The sequence below is a fragment of the Mauremys mutica genome, chromosome 1, assembly GCF_020497125.1.
Source record: "Mauremys mutica isolate MM-2020 ecotype Southern chromosome 1, ASM2049712v1, whole genome shotgun sequence".
NCBI classification, from domain to species: Eukaryota; Metazoa; Chordata; order Testudines; family Geoemydidae; genus Mauremys; species Mauremys mutica.
This window is the reverse complement of record NC_059072.1, coordinates 363,223,011-363,245,140: the sequence shown is the minus strand read 5'-3', so window position 1 is coordinate 363,245,140 and position 22,130 is coordinate 363,223,011. Positions and strand designations below refer to the sequence as shown.

The following is a 22,130-nucleotide window of genomic DNA, read 5'->3' as shown; positions in this document are numbered from 1 at the left end:
TCCTAGGTGGAGGCACGCAAGGGGCTCTGTACAGCTCTCGCCCACAGGCACTGCACCCCCACTGCTCCCATTGGCCAGTTCCTGACCAATGGGATTGTGGAGTCAGTGCTCGTGACAGGGGCAGAGCGTCGAGCCCCATGTCCCCCCATCGAAGCCAGACCCGCTGCTGACCTCTTCTGGGGTGCAGCGCGGTGTCAGAGCAGGTAGGCACTACCCTGTCTTAGCTGGGCAGCATCATTGACGGGACTTTTAACATCCCGATCGGCGGTGCTGACCACAGTGACCCAGTGCCTGACATGCCGCGACCCAGTACTGGGTCAGGACCTGAACTTGGAAAAACGCTGCTCTACAGAAAGTCAGACGAGAAGATCACAATGGTCCCTTCTGGCCTGGGAATCTCCGAACATGTCCCCAGGGGTCAGCTGGAGGCAGTTTGCCAGCAAGCTCGTGCCTGAGCTTACTGAAGGCATTTTTTCTATTCATGACCATGGTAAATGTAGCCCTATGGGGAGAAATTCTCATGTGACTGCGGTGCCTTGGAAATGTTACACTTGGAAATATTTCACGAGGCTGAGGGATCCCGTGACACACTGCATGGACAAACATTTTAGGTGAAAAAAAATATGTACAAGTTTCACCATGAATGAGTAACAACTAACATGTGATCCTGGGTTTAATGTCTGTGTCCCCGTGGCTGACTGTTTCAGGCAGCTGCCAGTGGTTCCTGCACATGGCAGCTGTATTTATCTAGGCCCTCACATGTCCCAGAGTTGCCCACTCTCATTATATAATGTGCAAACTTCTCAGCTTATGAGTTGTTCCTGTGTAGCAGCCCCCGAAGCCACACACAGTGTGTATGGGTGTAACAAGAGCAGCATCACAGGGGCCCTGGCATTTGACTACCTCTGGGTGAGATTTCTCACCAGTGAGACCCAGTCACTGATCTGCCCCCGGCCAAGGGAGCAGGTATGATGGGAAGCACCTCACCCCCTGAGAAGGGGGAGTGTGGGGCGGCTCGGAGGTTGTGGGAGCCAGGGATGACTGGGGAGCATGGAGAAGACACTGGTGACAGTAGTAGGAAGAGAACCTACCATATACGCACAGTTAAGGGGGCCATCAGTTAGAAACTACTGTCAGTTAAGTTAAACTTGGCTACTATGTAAAAGCTACTGTGTTATTGCTATATTGTATTATTGCTGTACATCATTTAAAATGTGCATAACATTGCTAAACTCTTTAACCAACACACAAGTAAAAATCAACAAATGAATGGCAGCAGTTAACTTACAGGGTAACTACAAATTTGGTAAACAACTTCCCTGGTAGTACCATTTGCACTTTCGGGTCAGTGACAGTGTGTACTAAGTAAGGCACATGTCATTCAAAACAATCTTGTTCAGTATCTACCTGAATCACAACCCCCAGCATTGTCGTTTCTCTGTGTACACCCCCCTGCCTGACCCACAACCCCCGGCGCTGACCCCCTGTCCATGTACCGCCTGCCTGCCTCACAACCTCCAACACTGCCCATCACTCTGTGTACACCCCGCTCCCCATCCCCATAAAACCCACCGCTGCCCTCCTGTCCATGTACACCCCGCTCCCCGCCCCCACAACTCCCAGTGGTGTCTGCCTGTCTGTGTACAGCCCACTCCCTGCCCCCAGCACTGCCCGCCTGTCCATGTACGTCCAGCTCCCTGGCCCCAAAACCCCCAGCACTGCCCGCTTGTCCATGTAACTCCCCCCCACAACCAGGATCAAAACCAGGTGCCAGACCCCACAGTGAGACCTCACAGAAATAGCTCCTCAGACTAGGAAAAGGGGGAGATCAGCCTGGACTGCCCCTCTGGGGGCAAAGGGAACCGCAGAAGCAGCTCAGCTGGTGCAGGGAAGGAGAGAGGGACACACCCGGTGGGAGGGAGAGAGGATGCGGAGACTAAAAGGAGCCAGTGTGAGTATCTCTTCCTCAAAATGACACAAAGCTTTAACGTATTGCAGCCCATTAGAAACCCAGACACCCCTTCCTGAGGCTGTAGTGGGGCTGCTCCCTGGAGGGGGCTGCTCCTAAAAGTCTGAGACACCCCCACCCTCATGATGCCTCCTTGGTCTTTGCATCACACAGAATGTGCATTCCCAATTTTGCTCGGTTTCAGGACTCTACGCCACTGTGATTTGGATGTTGAACATCCCTTCCCCCCACCCCCACCATATCCACACACACTGTGCGTTCCTGGACCTCCTGGGTTCCCCTAAGCCAGAAACATGCTTTTTCTTTAACTGCTTTTTGCTGCGTCTCATCCTCTCCAGGAGCAGAGATGCAGGTGCAGAGAGAGAGCAGACCTCTCTCCTCCCACAAAAACACTGTTATCCTGATTGTTTTCAACCCTAAACCTGTGAGTGTGAGATTTCAGCAACTCTCCTGTCAGTTCTTCTTTGGTCCGAACAAGCTCACCCATCCTTAGAGGCCACAGGACGACTCCAGTTGAAGTCACTGGAGGTTCATGGTTGGTGTAAATCAGGCCATTTATTTCTTTTGGCTCCGAGCTGTGAAAATCACAGCTTCACGTCCTGCTACACAGAGAATGTTGTTCTGTTTGGCACTGAAAGAGTCAGAAGGAAACCCCCAGTTTATGTGGTGCTCTGAGATTGTGCATGAAAGATGGGGATTTCAAAACACATGGGCTCTGATATTTCTCTCAGGGGGGCCAGTGTCAATCTGGAGTGACACGGTGAAGGCAGAATGTGAGAGCAGAATCCGGGTGTGTGGCCTTTTCCTGTTTTGAACCCCCTGGTAACACAAATACCCAATGCAGCTGCTTTGGCTGAACTATTTGACAGTGCTGTGAAATTGCTGAATTGGAAAACTTGAGCGAACCAGAGGAAAATCCACATAAACCAAAAAAAGGAATCTACTGAGACAGACAGAAGGACACAATAAGACACAAGGAACTTATCTTAGAAACAAATATTTGTCTAAACAATTTCCAGTACTTTTATAATTCCAGTTTTACCAGGTCAACCCCTTGAACTGTTTAGTATTGTCAGAAACACCAAGTCGCCGCAATGGTGAATTCCTGCCCAGATGGTTTTTTACTGGAACTCTTAGTTCTAACTTTAGTGCCGAAGCTGGTAACTCACCAAAATCCCACTCAGCACAGGGAGGAAATCTCCTTATGGCGACAGGAAGGCAGAGCCCCAAGAATCAGTGTATGAATCTCAAATCTCTGACATGCTCTGTGTTAGACAGAGACCTTTATGATTTCCCTGTACAGTCCCTCCGGACTCTCAGGTTGGCCAGGACTCCCAGACAATTCCCTCGGCTTCTGGTGCAGCGGGAAGAGCAGAAAATAGACCCTGCAGAACTTCAGCCTGAGAGCCTCCCCCGGGAGTGAAGAAATGATTCTCCAATAACAGAGGCTCAGATTGTCAGGGCAAATTCAGTCTTGCAGACTTGATTGAATCATCCAGCACTACTGGAACACCAGAAAGCGAAGGAAGAGCCAAGGCTTAGACACACTTATTTATCTACCAGCATTTCCGGGTTGCTGCCCATTGTCATAGAATCTGAGCATCTTCTCCTCCCCTCCCGGCTGACGAGCCCTGCCCTGAATCCATAATAACACAACATGCACATGGAAATGCTCTCGCACATCCGTGTTTCAAACACTGAACAATAGCCCATCCCATCTGATTGCCCCTGCTTAGTTATAACCCCGCCATAGTGCGACATAGTGCCACGGGCAGGAGCAGCTTCCAGAGCCCCTTCAGTGATCAGCATGTGCCCTGAAGCCTGGGGACTGCTTGAGTGACCGCACCAGCTATAATTAGTTTAGTGAGGGTGGAGGAAGACACAGATGTGAGTTAGTTGCCGAATGTGCATCTGCATTTAGTGGGACTCTGATGTCTACTGCCGGTGTGCCTTGGACAATCTATTACAGTCTTGGCCTTCACAATTTCCTCTGGCAAAGAGTTCCACAGCATAGTTCCAAAGAGTTCTTGGCACTTAGGTCCATCAATGGCTATTAGTCAGGATGGGCAGGGATGGTGTCGTTAGCCTCTGTTTGCCAGAACTTGGGAAGGGGAGATGGGGGATGGATCACTTCATGATTCCGTGTTCTTTTCATTCTCTATGAAGCAGCTGGCACTCGCCACTGTCAGAAGACAGGATACTGGGCTAGATGGACCATTGATCTCACCCAGGATTGTCATTCTTATGTTCTTATAAGAGCAAAAATTTTAGGGGTTCCTTTGTCACAGGTTTTCCTTACCCCTCTAGAGTCATAGCATTATAGAAGGTGTTTCCTGATCCTGAGCCTCTGGTGAATATTTAGCCAATGCATATAATTTTACGGTTGCTAGGATATAATTGTTCCGCTCCACTCCGTGTTGATTAGGCCTCAACAGTAGTATTGTGTCCAGTTCTGGGAACCACATTTCAGGAAAGATGTGGACAAATTGGAGACAGTCCAGAAAACAGCAACAAAAATGATTAAATGTCTAGAAAACATGACCTATGAAGGTTAATTTAGTCTGGAGAAGAGAAGACCGAGAGGGGACATGATAACAGTTTTCAAGTACATAAAAAAATTTGTTACAAGGAGGAGGGAGAAAAAATGTTCTTCTTAACCTCTGAGAATAGGACAAGAAGCAATGAGCTCAAATTGCAGCAAGGGCGGTTTAGGTTGGACATTAGGAAAAACTTCCTAACTATCAGGGTGGTTAAGCACTGGAATAAATTGCCTGGGGAGGTTGTGAAATCTCAGTCATTGGGGATTTTTAAGAGCAGGTTGAACAAATACCTGTCAGGGATGGTCTAGGTAATACTTAGTCCTGCCTTGACTTCAGGGGACAGGACTAGATGACCTGTCGAGGTCCCTTCCAGTTCTGTGATTCTATTCTATGATTCTATAATACATAAGCGTGTATCTGCTTGTAATTGTATATGGGAGATAATCAACACCAATTTTCCTTTGAACTAATAAAGGAATTATTGTGTGGAAACTTAGTTGTGCTAAACCTTAATAAATTTAATAGGGAAATTATTTCCAATATCTGGACTTTCTGGTCATATTGGGGAAGGACTGGAACCATTTTGGTGAAGTTGTGAAGGAACAGGGGGAACGACTGACTGGGAAGGTGAAGGCTAACAGCCTGGTCACAGGCAATAAACAAAAATTCATGGAATTCCGTGACCTATCTGTGACTTTTACTAAAAATAATGGGGGTGGGGGAACTGACGGGGGGAGGATCAAAGCCCAATTAGGAGGATGAGAGCCTGCACCCCACTTTGGGAAGCAGGAGCGTCCAGCACCTGCTGCCACCATGGCTAGCAGCTCCATGGTCTCCAGCACAGCCCCAGTAGCTCAGAGCTCTGGATCCCCTGCCGCAGCCCCAGTAGCTCAGAGCTCTGGATCCCCTGCCACAGCCCCAGAATCACAAAGCTATGGGAGCTCCTGCTGCCTGTGGCAGCTCAGAGCTCTGGGTCCCACCACCGCCTGTGTGAGCTGAGAGCTGCTGGGTCCTTGGCCACCCAAGGCAGCTGAGAGCTCAGGGGTTCCCACTGGCTGATAGCTCTGGTGCGCTGCCCTGGGGCTGATGTGGAAAATGTCACCGAGGTCTCTGAAAGTCACAGAATCCTTAACTTCCGTGGCATAATCTTCCCCATTCACCACAGCGAGTTGTCCATAGGCTTGGCTAAGGATAAGCGGTGGAACTCCAGCGACTGAGGCCGTGACCACACTTTGGGTAGGAGGCACAACAGTCGCTCACTTGCTCCAGACAGTAGAGTTGTTCACCCCTGGGCTCAGAGTGTCAGCTGGCTGTTGTCAAGTGCTGAAGGCTGGAATGTTGTGGCCTCGGTAACACTGTTCAGGCTGCTTGCTGCTTGTGTCCTTGGAGCTCCAGTGTTATCAATATTCATTAATGTGGATAAATGTAAAGTAATGCACATTGGAAAAAATAACCCCAACTATACATACAACATGATGGGGGCTAATTTAGCTACAACGAGTCAGGAAAAAGATCTTGGAGTTATCGTGGATAGTTCTCTGAAGATGTCCACGCAGTGTGCAGAGGCGGTCAAAAAAGCAAACAGGATGTTAGGAATCATTAAAAAGGGGATAGAGAATAAGACTAAGAATATATTATTGCCCTTATATAAATCCATGGTATGCCCACATCTCGAATACTGTGTACAGATGTGGTCTCCTCACCTCAAAAAAGATATTCTAGCACTAGAAAAGGTTCAGAAAAGAGCAACTAAAATGATTAGGGGTTTAGAGAGGGTCTCATATGAGGAAAGATTAAAGAGGCTAGGACTCTTCAGTTTGGAAAAGAGAAGACTAAGGGGGGACATGATAGAGGTATATAAAATCATGAGTGATGTTGAGAAAGTGGATAAGGAAAAGTTATTTACTTATTCCCATAATACAAGAACTAGGGGTCACCAAATGAAATTAATAGGCAGCAGGTTTAAAACAAATAAAAGGAAGTTCTTCTTCACGCAGCGCACAGTCAACTTGTGGAACTCCTTACCTGAGGAGGTTGTGAAGGCTAGGACTATAACAATGTTTAAAAGGGGACTGGATAAATTCATGGTGGCTAAGTCCATAAATGGCTATTAGCCAGGATGGGTAAGAATGGTGTCCCTAGCCTCTGTTCGTCAGAGGATGGAGATGGATGGCAGGAGAGAGATCACTTGATCATTGCCTGTTAGGTTCACTCCCTCAGGGGCACCTGGCATTGGCCACTGTCGGTAGACAGATACTGGGCTAGATGGACCTTTGGTCTGACCCGGTACGGCCTTTCTTATGTTCTTATGTTCACAGGAAAGGCAGCCTGCTCATTCAGCAGACCTCGATGTTATTAATCAAGAAAAACCACAGGCCCGGTTTGGTGACAAAGACACCCAGCCAGGTTTATTCCCCTCTAGGTATAATTCTAGCACTCTGGCCATGAACCAAATATGCTTCTGAAATCCCTCTCCCAGGTGGTAATACCCCAATAAATCCTTATTGACCAAGGACCTAACTTCACTTTACAACTAATGAAAGGACTGTGCAGTCTAAATGAGGGTAACAGCATTAGGAACATTGATCTACCATCCCCAAACTGATGAACTGATGGAGCAATTTCATGGAACTTTGATGGCGACATTAAGAATTTTGTAACCTCAGAATCCAAACATTGGCACCGACTCTTCCTCCACCTCCTTTCTGCTTTCAGCAATGTGCCTGAAGCCTCCAAGTTTTATCCCTTTGAACTGCTGTCTGGGAAGCAGGCAGATACTGCCAGTAATGTCTGGTGTAAGTGCTGCCCTCCACAGCTCCCATTGTCTGAGGGAGAGAGACTGATATATCATCATTAGTTGCCGGGCAGATTCAGCCATGGAGGCAGATGCACTTTTTTCCACAATGAATATAAACAAATCAAAATACCGAACACAACTACCTGATGCACACCTTGCTGCAAGCCTGAAGGTTTCAACTGCTCAGTCCCTGAGGCCAAACGTCAACAGAAATGTGTGTGGCAAACACTCAAAACCCTCTGGCAGCGAAGAATTGTATAAAGTTGTATGACAGTTTTATTATTGCTAAGAAATTTGAAATAAAAAATACAATATAAACATTTTTTTTTTCTGAGCACCATTTTCAGTGACATTACTGGTCCGCTGGGAGGATTTGAGGACTGCACTGGCCCTAAGGGAAACTGAGTTTGAGACCCCTGGTCTAAGCCTTGGCTCTTTCTTTACTTTCTGGGGATTCCGTAGTGCTGGGTGATTCAATCGAGTCTGCAAGACTGAATTTGCCCTGACAATCGGAGCCTCTGTTATCGGAGAATCATTTCTTCACTCCCGGGGGAGGCTCTCCGGCTGAAGTTCTGCAGGGTCTATTTTCAGCTCTTCCCACTGCTCCAGGAGCCAAGAGGATTGTCTTGTAGTCATGCCAACCTGAGAGTCTGCAGGGACTGTACGGGGAATGATAAAGGTCACTGTATCCCACAGATTCTGCCAGAACATTAATACACATATGCCCGTAAGAATGGACCACTCTGATATAGTTAATTACAGCCCGCTGACATGGCTAGTTATCAATCATATCTTTGTACATGTTGGTTCAATCAAAACATCTTTATTATGTACTGTCATCCCGCCCAGACATTTTTGACTTTTTCTTGCTGTTGTCTCTGGGGAGCTGCTGATTTCCAATTTGCAGCATGATTTAGTGACAACCATACAACACAATCTCATAACTTCATAATATGCACTAATGATATACATATTTAGATAAAACAATGATTTTCAGCAGATCAGAATCTTTCCCCTGACACCTCTCATGGCAAGCTTTATATGCAATATCACAATTATATATAAAGGAGAAATATGGGATTACAGAGCACTCCCCTGATGTTTAGAGTATTGCACATGTCTCGGACAAAGCTGCGTGCTTGCAAGAAAGAATCCCATCAAAAGAAACAAGAGAAGTAACAGAGGTGCAGGCCTGTAGCCATAAATACCAAGAACTCTGTGCCCTTCATGACCATTCTGTTCAGCACAAAGTCATATCTCACCATGATAATATCTGTTTTCATGGGGAAAAGTTGTCTCTTTTCCAACATGGGAATTGCATCATAGATCAGATCTATGGTCCATCTAGTCCACAATCCTCTCTCTGACAGCGGCATCCCCAGGTGCTGCAACAGAAGGTGTAAGAAACCCAGCACCGTGTGGATGGGGGAATGACCTGACCATCATGAGGGTGTCACCCTTAACGCCTAATAGCTAGAGATTGGCTTGTGCCCCGAAACACAGGGGCAGATAGGCTTTCCCAAATATTTATTTAGCTGTAACTGTTATAACTGGATAGTATTACTATCCATGTAAATGTCCAAACAGTTCCTGATTCTTGCTTAGCTCAAGGCCTCAACTATGTCTTGTGGCCATGAGTTCCTCAGGCTAATTAAGCATGGAGTGATGAAAGCACACTTTTTATCAAGTTTTGAATTTGCCATGTTTCAGTGTAATTGAATGTCTTCTTGATTGTGTGTTACGGGACAGGGAGAACACATTCTCCATCTACTCTCTACCAGTCAGTATTTTATAGATTTTTCTCATATGCCCTCCTATTCATCTCCTTTGTAAGGTAACAATCCCAGTCTTCTCAACCTCCATATGACAGTTTCCCTGGACCCTTGATCATTCTCGTTGTCCTCACCCAAAATCCTTTAGTTCTGCAATATCCTGTGTGAGAGGGGTGCTCAATATTACACAGAGGAGCCTAGAGGAGGGTAAAACATAGAGTGATTTCATGACACTGTATTTACTGTAGGATTCTCCATCCCATTTCTCCTGGATTCCAACATTTTCCTTAGTTTCTGGTCATGCTAACACTGTGGGTAAAGTTTCACAGGTTTGTGTACTGTGATGTCCAGATCCCTCTCCTCAGTTCATTCAGTTAAATTAGAACCTTGTAAGATATTTGAGGAGTTGAAGTTTTTCCCTCAATGGGCATACACGTTGCAGTTATTGACATCGAAGCTCATCTGCCATCATGCTGCCCATTCATTTGGCTTAGTTAGCTCCCTCTGAGAACTTCTCTGGACTTAACTCTGACCTCAATAATCTGGTGCCATCCGTAAATGTTGCCACCTCACTGCTTGCGCCCCTTTCTAGATTGTTGATAAGTACGACATATTTACTGTAATAATTACAACATGTGTAATCCCCATCACTGTTCTTCTCTCCCTTCACAGACACCTGGAGCATTTCTGAGCCTCATCACTGCATGGACCATCTCATGGCATCCTTCAACCTCACCCCCTCTGACACTTCAACATTCATCTTAATGGGAATCCCTGGCCTAGAGGCTTCCCATGTCCTGATTTCCATCCCTTTGTCTATGTTCTACATTGTGGGCCTGTTGGGAAATTTCACGCTTCTGTTTGTTGTAGGGAAAGAGAAGTCCCTGCACAAGCCAATGTACCTGCTGATCTGCATGCTGGCACTCACAGACATTGGCACGTCTACTTCTGTCATGCCAAAAGCCCTGTGTATATTTTGGTTCAATTTGAAAGGCATTACTGTGGGTGGCTGCCTCACCCAGATGCTCTTCCTTCATGCGGTTTCTGTGATGCACTCAGCCGTCCTTGTGACAATGGCCTTCGATCGCTATGTTGCCATATGTAACCCCCTGAGATACACCACCATCCTCACCAACGCACGAATAGCTAAGCTAGGGCTAGTGGGTTTGATAAGAGCTGTTGTCTTCGTTCTGCCTGCGCCCCTGCTCCTGAGCGGGCAGCCATTCTGTGCCAACCGCATTATCCCCCACACGCACTGCGACCACATAGCTGTGGCGAAGATGTCGTGTGGGGATATCACAGTCAACAGGACGTACTGCTTGGTAATATTGTTTGTAATCGCGGGGTTAGACCTGACACTCATTGCCCTGTCCTATGGTCTGATCATTAAGGCTGTCTTCAGAATCTCCCATAAGGAAGCCCACCAGAAAGCCCTCAACACCTGCACAGCCCACATCTGTGTGATGCTGACCTCTTATACTCCCTTGCTCTTCTCTAGCCTGACATATGAGTTCGGTCAGGGCATCGCTCCCCATGTTCACATCATCTTGGCCAACCTCTATTTTCTCATCCCCCCCATGCTGAACCCTATTATTTATGGGGCCAAAACCAAAGAGCTTTGTGACAAAGTGGTCAAATACATCTGCAGAATGTAATCACCAGGGGTCTTGGATTTTAATCCTGTCTGACAAGAGGGGGAAAGGATAGCTCCTCATTACTCAAGGGTGCTCTGTCCAAGTTTGTCCGAGCTCAGCATTGTGGAAGTTCACAGCCTCAGAAATTCCTCACACCTAATGTATTATCTCTCCATCACCAAGCACTGCTCTCTCCATTGCTGAGTTCCCTCTATCTGACCATCACCTGATCTCTTTCAGCATCACCCGTCAGCCCCCAATCCTGGATACCCTCTCATTCAGACTTTCTATGACTTACAGACCACAAGAAGATACTGCAGTTTTCTGAAGCACGGTGGTTTTCCTTTAGTCCCTGTGTGACAAATGGAAGCTACTCTTTTTGATAGCCAAGACAAATAAACAAACTAAAAATGCTGAACTTCTTTATCATATATGCAGTGATCTCGTGAACAAAATTTGCCTGAATTTTGTATGTCCAATACTTCAGGAAGCCTGGATGATAAAGCAAGTGTTTCAGTTTGAAAGTGCTAATATACAAAAGCTGCTGCAGGAATTGAGAAGATTTTACTAAAGCTTATTGGTGAGACATATGAAACTGCATTTTTGAGAATGGAACCCCTGTGCTAAACTACAACATCACCTTTGTGTCAAATTACTTACTGCTTTGCAAAGTTGATTTTGGAGTCACTTTCAGGTGGATCTTTCAAAACATACACTACCCTTTCCTGTTGTCAAAGATGTCAAGAGTAGGTGTTGAGATTTCACAAGGTGTCGAACCCAGCACTGTGTGGATGGGGGAATGACCTGGCCGTCATGAGCGTGTCATGGGTCAAGTGCTAAATCTTCAAAAATGGCAAGTAGGAGACATGGTTATTTATCGACAAGTAAAGGAAAGAGCACATAATCTCAATCCCATTTGGGCAGGACCTGTTAGAATCTGTAACAAGGCCAGTCCCACTGTCTATCAGCTGGAAATTCGGTCAGGAAAGAAAAACATACTGAAGTGGCTTCACTCCTCACAGCTAAAACGAGGGAAGGGAAACCATCCCAGTCAGTCTTAGACGAGAGGGATGCCTATTTTTGATTCCTGGAGGAGGAGAGTGGGAAATGGGAATCCGAAGTACAAACAGATAGTGACCTGACAAGTAATTCCTCGGAGTCAGAGGATGAGGAGTTAAGTTCAGAGCTGGAGGTAATAGAGGAAGCTCAAGTGGTCCCAAATGAAAATGTAAATGTAACCCAAGTAATTGTTGAAATTAAAACAGCAGAAAGTGAAATAAATGCAATAAACAACCTTAGTAGTCATGGGCAAATGCTCGGGCCGCAGCATCAGTCCCAGATAATCCCAGTGTGGAAGAAACATGATTCAGACATCAGTGAGTCTGAATAAATGTGAGCTTTGAAATGCTTTACCACTCCCTCCTTCTTGGAGGCAGGGCGGGGGGAACAGTCTATTTTTGTTTTGTGCTGCAGAGTCCTCTGGCAGCAGATGTCCAACAGCCCCGCCTGTGATGTGGTCCTGGCTGTGTATGTTGCTATCTGGATTCTTGTGTTTGGGGGTCTACTCTTCTGGTGGTGGTGCAACGAAACACATCGTGATCGAGACATGGGAGAGCCACGCATGGAAGACATTGGAGTGTAAAGTAAACAATACCCTCGACATTGCTCCAAGTCCCGCATATGTCTCAGAAAAAAATCTCCATCTCCTAGGACCTACAGATGGGTACAACCCCACTTCCCACTCCAGGCACTTCCACCCCGCTTCCCACTCCAGACATGGCTTCTCATGGCTCTCTCCTTTGTCCTGGGAGAATGGGGAGCCCTGAGCACCCCTGCTCCCATTGGAGGAGTTACGTGGGTGAGTGTCTGCCTGCTCGAGCTGCAGGTTGTATCTCATTGAGATCACAGAGGACATGGGCTAGGGAGTCCCGACTCCGAGTGCTCTCTCCATACCAGCCGCTTCCCTGACCAGCTGATCACTGCATTACGTTCAAACCACATACAATGTACTAAACAGAAATGGTAAGAAAAATAAGGAACAAATGGGAAAAATTCAAGGAAAGAAGGAACCCACTCTATGGGCCCGGGAAACACCACAAATAGCCGTCTCTGAGGTGTAAGGAAAGTTTGCAGTCTGTTCCTTACACGTCCCAGGCCTCCTGTCCAAGCCCTGGCTGTGCTGTGGTGATACCATGGGTCAGACACTCAGGCTCCAAGTTGCAGGACCCTTCTCCCCTCCAATCAGATCCACGTCTCGTCTTCTGAGTCTAGCCTTCAAAGCCCTCTGGCTCTAGCAACATCTTCCTGGGCTGGATCCTCTGCCCATGGCCCCACCTTGTTCTCCCCAGCTACTCATCATGCTCAGCTGCCATGTTACTTGTGGCACGGCCGGCATCCAGTATCCTGGTTCAGGCCCACAGCTCCCCTCTGTAGCTCAGCCCTGGCTCCACGTTGGTGCAGCTGGTCTGTGACAGCGCAGCTCCCAGTTCTGGTCTGCTCCTGCTGCAGCTCCCAAGCTCTGCCTCAGCACCGCTGCTCTGCCTCCAGCCCAGCTCTGCTTTCTGCGCTTAGTCCCTGACTTCTCTGGTTCTGGGGTTGCCAGATTTCTACTGCATTAATAGCCCAAAGTCACTTAAACACTAATCCAAAAGTAGCCCAATCTATTGAAACAAAGGGTTTTTATTAACACATTGGTTTATACATCAAGTAACAAATGAAAGCTTTTGTTAGATACCGAGTAGATTTGATTTAAAAAACCCTCCCAGCAGGAGTTCATCCACATTAGCAACAAAACGAGATAAAAATCAAATTCAAATTCAAAACCCCAATACTGGTACTTGTACTTGAGGGTTGCAACCATTTCTTTCACTGGATCCTTGGAGCATCAGGTCACATATCTGAATTTCTGAGGTTTTTTTACTCCAAAGCAGTTCACCTCAATTGGAAACCAAGGAATTTCCCCTATTCCCGCCTTTGAAAACACGACTATTATTTTATCTGATCACTTTAATCAGGACTTGATTGTCCAAACTACTCCAACATTTCTGAGACTACAATTAAAACAATTATTAATTCAAAACACACCTCATTCAAAATTTTAATGACATGGATGAGGCTAAACAAGCTATTGTCCAGTTATTAGATGGGGAGATCAAGCAGTAAATACCTCCCAGGGAGGGAAGAAGTTGGATTAAAGGGATGGATTATTGTCCCAGGTGTTGCAATAGGAATTATTTTAGGATATATACAATGCAAGATTAAAAAATGAAAAGAAAGAGAGGAATTGCCCATACAAGCCACAGATATTGATGCTGGTGTATATGTATCCATAATGCCTATGCTAGAGATATATCAGGAGGTAGAACATCATTTTGACATCTTGCCTCCACTCCAAGGCCTGGTTTACACTAAGAGATTATGTCGAATTTAGCAGCGTTAAATCAAATTAACCCTGCATCCGTCCACACAACGAAGCTATTTAGTTGGACATACAGGTCTCTTTAGTTCAATTTCTGTACTCCTCCCCAACGAGGGAGTAGCGCTAAATTCGACATGGCCATGTTGAATTAGGCTAGGTGTGGATGGAATTCGACGCTAATAGCTCCAGGAGCTATCCCACAGTGCACCACTCTGTTGACGCTCTGGACAGCAGTCCAAGCTCGGATGCTCTGACCAGCCACACAGGAAAAGCCCCGGGAAAATTTGAATTCCTTTTCCTGTCTGGCCAGTTTGAATCTCATTTCCTGTTTGGACATCGTGGCGAGCTCAGCAGCACTGGCAGAGATGCAGAGCTCTCCAGCAGAGGTGTCCATGCAATCTCAGACTAGAAAGAGGGCCCCAGCATGGACTGACCAGGAACTCTTGGATCTGATCGCTGTGTGGGGTGATGAGTCTGTGCTTTCGGAGCTGCGCTCCAAAAAACAGAATGCGAAGATCTACGAGAAGATCTCCAAAGCCATGACAGACAGAGGATACAGCCGGGATGCAATGCAGTGCCGCGTGAAAATCAAGGACCTGAGACAAGGCTACCAGAAGATCAAAGCGGCAAACGGACGCTCCGGATCCCAGCCCCAGACATGCCGCTTCTACGAGGCACTGCATTCCATTCTAGGTGCGGCCGCCACCACTACCCCACCAGTGACCGTGGACTCTGAGAATGGGATAGTGTCGACGGACAGTTCCTCGGAGATGTTCGCAGACGGGGAAGATGAGGAAGGAGATGAGGAGGACGAGGCAGTCGACAGCGCTTACAATGCTGATTTCCCCGACAGCCAGGATCTCTTCATCACCCTCATGGAGATCCCCTACCAACCCTCCCCAGCCGTTATCCCGGACCCTGAATCAGGGGAAGGATCAGTCGGTAAGTGCTTTAAACATGAAAACATTTATTTTTAACAGAACAGGAATATTAACTATCTGAAAAGACGGTCAATATGAACAGGGATAGAACAGAAATCCTCTTCGGAGATCTCCACGAAGGTCTCCTGGAGGTAATCGAAAAGCCTCCGCACGAGGTTCCTGGGGAAAGTGGCCTTATTGTGTCCTCCGTGGTAGCACACTTTTCTGCGCCAGGCTATCCTCTGGTACTCGGGTATCATTGCCTCACAGAGCATGGCAGCATAAGGCCCTGGTTTATGCTGGCTTTCACGCAGCATGCGGGCTTTCTCTGTCTCACTGATCCTCCGCAGGGTGATGTCACTCATGGTGGCCTGCTTTGAATTAGGGGAATGTTAGTATTGGGACTGCTTGCCTGTTCCTTTACATAGCTATAACCAGCGGTTTACAGCCACGTGGTGGAGGCGGGACAGGGGCAGCATACAGGGATCTTTCCCTGGGACAGCCGCGAGGGGGTGGGACAGGCTAGGAGCATTGCTTTGAGCGTGAAAGGAGGGCACTGCTATAAATTAAGTGTTAGGCAGCCAAAAGTCTGTGGCTTACCATGTCTGCCTGCTCCACGGATTCTGCTATCCTGCCCCACTTGTCTGATCTCCAGTGCAAGACCCCAGGCAGTGAATGCGAAGGCCGAAAATTCGACCTTGTCCTGAGTGTGCATGAGATAGGTGCTGTGCATGGTCTTGTTCACAGAGACAGACTAGACTATGTTCATTGTTCGCAAAAATGTATCTTTGTAAGGAATTCACTCCCTTTTTCCCATCACACAGCTGCAACTGTCTCCCGACCTGCCCCAGCATCCCCCTCACAGAGGCTGGCGCAGATTAGGCAGCGAAAGAAAAGGACACAGGACGAGATGTTCTCAGAACTTATGGGCTGCTCCCGAGCCGAGGCGGCACAGCAGACCCAGTGGAGGGAGAACATGTTGCAGTACCAGCGCTCACACAGCGAACGGAAGGACATGTGGCATCAAGAGGACCAGCAGGCGACTCAAACGCTGCTTGGACTAATAGGGGGGAGCAAACGGACACGCTCCGGCGCCTTGTGGATGTTCTGCAGGACCGGAGGCAGGAGGACAGAGCCCCCCTACAATGTATCTGCAACTGCCCTTCCCCGCCACAAAGTCCCATACCCCCCTCACCCAAAGTAATGAGAAGGAGGGGTGGGAGGGGCCGTGAAAACTGTCACTCCACCCCTGCACAGTGCGCAATTACAAAAAGGCTTTCATTCCCAAAATTTTGATAAGCCCTTTCCTTCCCGCCTCACCCAAGCCCCCGTCCCAGTTTCATCCCCTAACTGTCTAGTTGATAATAAAAAAATACTTTTCTGTTAATTACTGGTTCCGTCCTGTTCTTTTAGAGGAGACTGTGTTTGAAGGGGGGGAAGGGGGTTGGTAATTGGACAGGACAGTCATCTTTACCAGGGTACAGACACGGGGGCAGGTTCAGCAGCAGGTCACACACACAGTGCAGTCACTAGGCACCCTGGTCAGTCTGGGAGGTGGTTTTCATGTTCTGGGGGGGGGGGGCTATGTGACTGTGGCAGGTGAGGGCGGTTAGAGATCTTATGCAGCATTCCTTATCCTGGATCACAGAGCCATGCAGCAGGGGATCTGTAACCATCCTCCCCCACCACAAAGTCACATAGCCCCCACACACAGAGTCCCGAAAAGGAGGGGTGGCAGGCTCCGTTGAAACAACCAGTCCACCACTGCGGACCGCTCTAGAAGCAGGAGCCTGTCATTCCTCGAGTTTAGAAGCAGTCTTTGCATCACTCCACACCCTACCCACCACAGTCTGCGTCCCAGTTTCAACCCTGTACCACAAAATCAGTAATAAAGAAAACGGTGCTCATTAACAAAGTTCCATGTATTTTATTTTTATGCGTGCGTTGGAAGGGGGGGAATGGGGTGAACGGGGTATGTAACTGCAGAGGATAGTCAACATTAGCTGGGTAAAGAAACGGGGGCAGGTTCAGCTTCTCTGTAAACAAACTTAATAGTCACAGGTTACCCTGCTCCCTGAGGAACCTAGCTTTCAAAGCCTCCCGGATGCACAGCGCTTCCTGCTGGGCTCTTCTAATCGCACAGCTGTCTGGCTGGGCGTAATCAGCAGCCAGGCGATTTGCCTCAACCTCCCACCCCACCATAAAGGTCTCCCCCTTGCTCTCACAGAGATTGTGGAGCACACAGCAAGCTGCAATAACAATGGGGATATTGCTTTCGCTGAGATCTGAGTGAGTCAGTAAGCTTCTCCATCTCCCCTTGAGACGTCCGAAAGCACACTCCACTACCATTCTGCACTTGCTCAGCCAGTAGTTGAAGAGTTCTTTGTCACTGTCCATGGCGCCTGTATAGGGCTTCATGAGCCAGGGCATTAGCAGGTAGGGGGAGGGATAGCTCAGTGGTTTGAGCATTGGCCTGCTAAACCCAGGGTTGGGAGTTCAATCCTTGAAGAGGCCACTTAGGGATCTGGGGCAAAAATTGGTCCTGCTAGTGAAGGCAGGGGGCTGGACTCGATGACCTTTCGAGGTCCCTTCCAGTTCCAAGAGATTGGTATATCTCCAATTATAAAAATATATATATAAAAGGCTGGGTCCCCGAGGATCACTATAGGCATCTCCACATCCCCAACAGTTATTTTGTGGTCCGGGAAGAAAATACCTTCCTGCAGGCGTCTAAACAGACCAGAGTTCCTGAAAACACACGCGTCATGAACCTTGCCCAGCCATCCGACGTTGATGTTGGTAAAACGTCCCCTATGGTCCAGCAGTGCTTGCAGCACCATTGAAAAGTAGCCCTTTTGGTTAATATACTGGCTGGCCTAGTGGTCCGGTCCCAGGATAGGGATGTGAGTTATATCTATAGCCCCACCGCAGTTTGGGAATCCCATCGCGGCGAAGCCATCTATGATGACCTGAACGTTTCCCAGGGTCACTACCTTTGAGAGCAGTAGCTCAACGATTGCGTTGGCTACTTGCATCACAGCAACCCCCACGGTAGATTTGCCCACGCCAAAGTGGTTCGCTACTGACCGGTAGCTGTCTGGCGTTGCAAGTTTCCAGAGGGCTATGGCCACTCGCTTCTGCACACTCAGGGCTGCTCGCATGCGGGTGTCCTTGCGCTTCAAGGCAGGGGACAGCAACTCACACAGTTCAAGGAAAGTTCCCTTACGCATCCTAAAGTTTCTCAGCCACTGTGATTCATCCCAGACCTGCAGCACTATGCGGTCCTACCAGTCCGTGCTTGTTTCCCGGGCCCAGAATCGCCGTTCCAAAGCATGAACATGACCCATTGCCACCATGATGTCCACGGTGCAGGGTCCCTTGCTTTGTGAGAGGTCTGTGCCACTCTGAGACTTCATGTCCTCACTGCGCTGCCGTAGCCTCCTCGCCCGATTTCTCAGCATCTGACTGTGAAAAAGGTGGACGATAAGGTGCGAGGAGTTGACAACGGCCATAACTGCAGCGATGATCACAGCGAGCTCCATGCTCGCAGTGCTGTGGCGTCCACGCTGTCACTCACCAGAAAAGTGCGCGAACTCATTGCCCGCTGGCGGGAGTGACGGTTTTGGGGAACTGAACGGGGAACCAAACAGGAAAATTGAATATGTTTACAGACCGGTAACAGCAGGGTACACCACAGAACATGGAAATCATAAAAGTCATAAGTTAGGCCAAAGGTAATAGTTTTGGGGATGACATAATTGATATTAACATTATGAATATATGTCATAATATGCTGGCCTATAGAGTAAGTGTACCCAAAGATTTATCTGGTTGAAGAAATATGATTTGGGCATGGTAGATTGTGCTCTGATTAATGCAGTTCCAGGACCCTATAAAAGGCTAAAAATACATGCAGGAGGGTCAGTCTTTCTGACTCCTATCAAGCTATCAGCTCAGCTTTGATATATAGCTTAGCTACTTAACACTCAAACTTAAGCCCTACCAACTTGGGAAACCTGGACCATCGAATTCTTCAGATATTCTAGAGATGAGGATGGTCCTCTGACTCCCACTACCAAGTCTTCAGGGAAGGGTGTGAGTAAGCCAGTTTAAGTAGTCTTTTAGAATAGGGATGTTACCACAAGGGGTCAAAAAACTGTATTACTTCTTTGTGACTCTGTGTTTCATATATTTGATTATTTTTTCATTCATTTTAATAAAGATTGTAACATTCTGGTATTGTCCTCAGTATAAGTCTCCTTGCCACACACAACCCGAGGGTCTGTTCACGACATTGAACTCTCTGAGTTCTCTAAGCCTGTAGCCTGAATTGGGACAAGAACCTAACTATCTTCTGATCAGATCATTGACGAGCAGTAATTAAACTAGCCCATACATTCAGGTCAACAATATACACCCTAACACGAAGAATGTTTTCTAAAAGTTCCTCTTGCATCTTGTTGCACAGTTTTGTTTTTTCAAGTCCAGTTGAGAAAACAGTCTTTCAACTGCAGCATTGCTAACAGGTAGTGACGGAAACAAAAGAGAAAATAAGCAAAGTTCACTAATGTCTTTGTCCTCTGCGGCATCCGTGTGTTCAAGAACTTCAACCCAAACATGCTCAACTTGATTGTCCTGAGTATGAGGCCAGTGAACCATAAGCAACTCTCCACTGCTGCTCCAACTGTCCAAGGTCTCCGCAAAACAATAACAAAAATGAGAGATTGCCTAATCTAGGTCATGAAGGATTTAGTACTGCAAGCGATTCAATCACTTGGATGTTTGGTGGCAATCACTGTTTCATCTGTTTCACAAACTCCAAGATGAAATCTTGACACTTTTATATATATATATATATATAGAGAGAGAGATATACCTATCTCATAGAAATGGAAGAGACCCCGAAGGGTCATCGAGACCAGCCCCCTGCCTTCACTAGCAGGACCACCTACTCTTGACCTCTTTGACAACAGGAATGGGTAGTGTGTATTTTGAAAACTGCACCTAAAAGTTACTTGAAAATCGACTGCATGAAGTGGTAAGCAGTTTGACACAAAGATGATGTTGTAGTTGAACACAGCAGTCCCATTATCAATAATGCATGGTTTCACAACTCTTGCCACTAAAATGTCCTTAATTCCTACAGTAGCTTTTGTGTATTAGCACTTTCAAACAGAAACACGTGCTTTATCACCCAGGCTTCCTGAAATATTGGATGTACAAAAATCAGGTAAATTTTGTTCACTAGAGCACTGCAGATATGGTAAAGTTCAGCATTTGTAGTTTGTTTATTTGTCTTGGCTATCAGAAAGTGTAGCTTCCCTTTATCACACAGGAACTAATGGAAAACCACCTTGCTTCAGAAAGCTGTAGTATCTTCTTGTGGATTGGAAGTCATGGAAAGTGTGAATGAGAGGATATCTAGGGATGGGGGCTGATGGGTGACCTTGAAAGAGGTCAAGTGATGATCAGAGAGCGGGGACTCAGCAACAGGGAGAGCAGTGCTTGTTGATGGAGTGATAAGACTGCGAACTTCCACAATGCTGAGCTCAGCCAAACTGGGAAAGAGAACCCTTGATTAATGAGGAGATCTCCTTTCCCAATCTTGTCAGACAGGATTAAAATCCATGGCCCTTGGTGATCATATTCTGCAGATGTATTTAACCACTTTGTCATGAAGCTCTTTGGTTTTGACCCCATAAATGACAGGGTTGAGCATGGTGGGGACAAGGAAATAGAGGTTTGCCAATATGATATGAACATGGGGAGCAATGCCCAGACCATACCGGTGTGTAAGGTTAGAAAAGAGTGAGGGAGTATAAGAGGTCAGAATCACACAGATGTGGGCAGTGCAGGTGTTGAGGGCTTTCTGGTGCGCTTCCTTGGAGGAGATTCTGAAGACGGCCCTGATGATTAGACCATAGGACAGGGCAATGAGTGTCAGGTCTAACCCGAAGACTACAGACACTATCACTAAGTCGTACATCCTGTTGACAGTCGTGTCCCCACACGACATCTTCGCCACAGCCATGTACTCACAGTACGTATGGGGGATAATGAAGTTGTCACAGAATGGCTGCCTGCTGAGGAGCAGAGGCCCAGGCAGAATGAAGAGAACAGCTCTTATCAAACCCACAAGCCCTAGCTTAGCTATCCGTGCATTGGTCAGGATGATGGTATATCTCAGAGGGTCACATATGGCAACATAGCGATCGAAGGCCATTGTCACTAGGACGGCTGAATGCATAACCATACCCGCATGAAAGAAGAACATCTGGGTGAGGCAGCCACCCAAAGTAATGCCTTTCAGATTGAACCAAAATATACACAGTGCCTTAGGCACGAGGGAGGTAGATATGCTGATGTCTGCGAGTGCCAGCATGCAGATCAGCAGGTACATTGGCTTGTGCAGGGTCTGCTCTTTGCCCACAACAAACAAAATTGTGAAATTTCCCAACAGGCCAATAATGTAGAACATAGAGAAAGGGATGGAAATCAGGACATGGGCAGCTTCTAGGCCAGGGATGCCCATTAGGATGTATGTTGAAGGGTAAGAGGTGGTGAGGTTGAAGGATGCCATGAGGTGGTCAATGCGGCGATGAGGCTCAGAAATGCTCCAGGTGTCTGCGAAGGGAGAGAATCACAGTGATGGGGATTAAACATGTTGTAACAAGCAGGACAGTAAATATTTCATAGTTATTAACAATCTAGAAAGGGGATGAGCACTTTGGTGACAACATTTACAGATGGCACCAGATTATTGAGGTCAAGTCCAGAGAAGTTCTCAGAGAGAGCTAACCAAGACAGGTGAATGGGCAGAATTATGGCAGATGAACTTCGATGTCAATATCTGCAACATGTATGCCCATTGAGGGAAAAACTTCAACTCCCCTAATGTCTTACAAGATTCTAATGTAACTGTATGAACTCAGGAGAGGGAGCTGGACATCGCAGTACACAAACCTGTGAAATTTTGCTCACAGTCATACAATCATAGAATCATAGAATATCAGGGTTGGAAGGGACCGGACGAGGTCATCTAGTCCAACCCCCTGTTCAAAGCAGGACCAAACCCAACTA

At 47.2% G+C, this 22,130-nt stretch overlaps 2 protein-coding genes across 2 annotated transcripts; one reads left to right on the top strand and one right to left on the bottom strand.

The window, feature by feature from the left end:
* Positions 1-9,794: 9,794 nt before the first annotated feature.
* LOC123375480 (olfactory receptor 52E2-like) lies at positions 9,795-10,733 on the top strand. The gene has a single exon (XM_045026380.1). It carries the CDS (start codon positions 9,795-9,797, stop codon positions 10,731-10,733), a length of 939 nt encoding a protein of 312 aa, XP_044882315.1.
* Positions 10,734-20,691: 9,958 nt separating this feature from the next.
* LOC123375641 (olfactory receptor 52E2-like) lies at positions 20,692-21,630 on the bottom strand. The gene has a single exon (XM_045026732.1). It carries the CDS (start codon positions 21,628-21,630, stop codon positions 20,692-20,694), a length of 939 nt encoding a protein of 312 aa, XP_044882667.1.
* Positions 21,631-22,130: the final 500 nt, after the last annotated feature.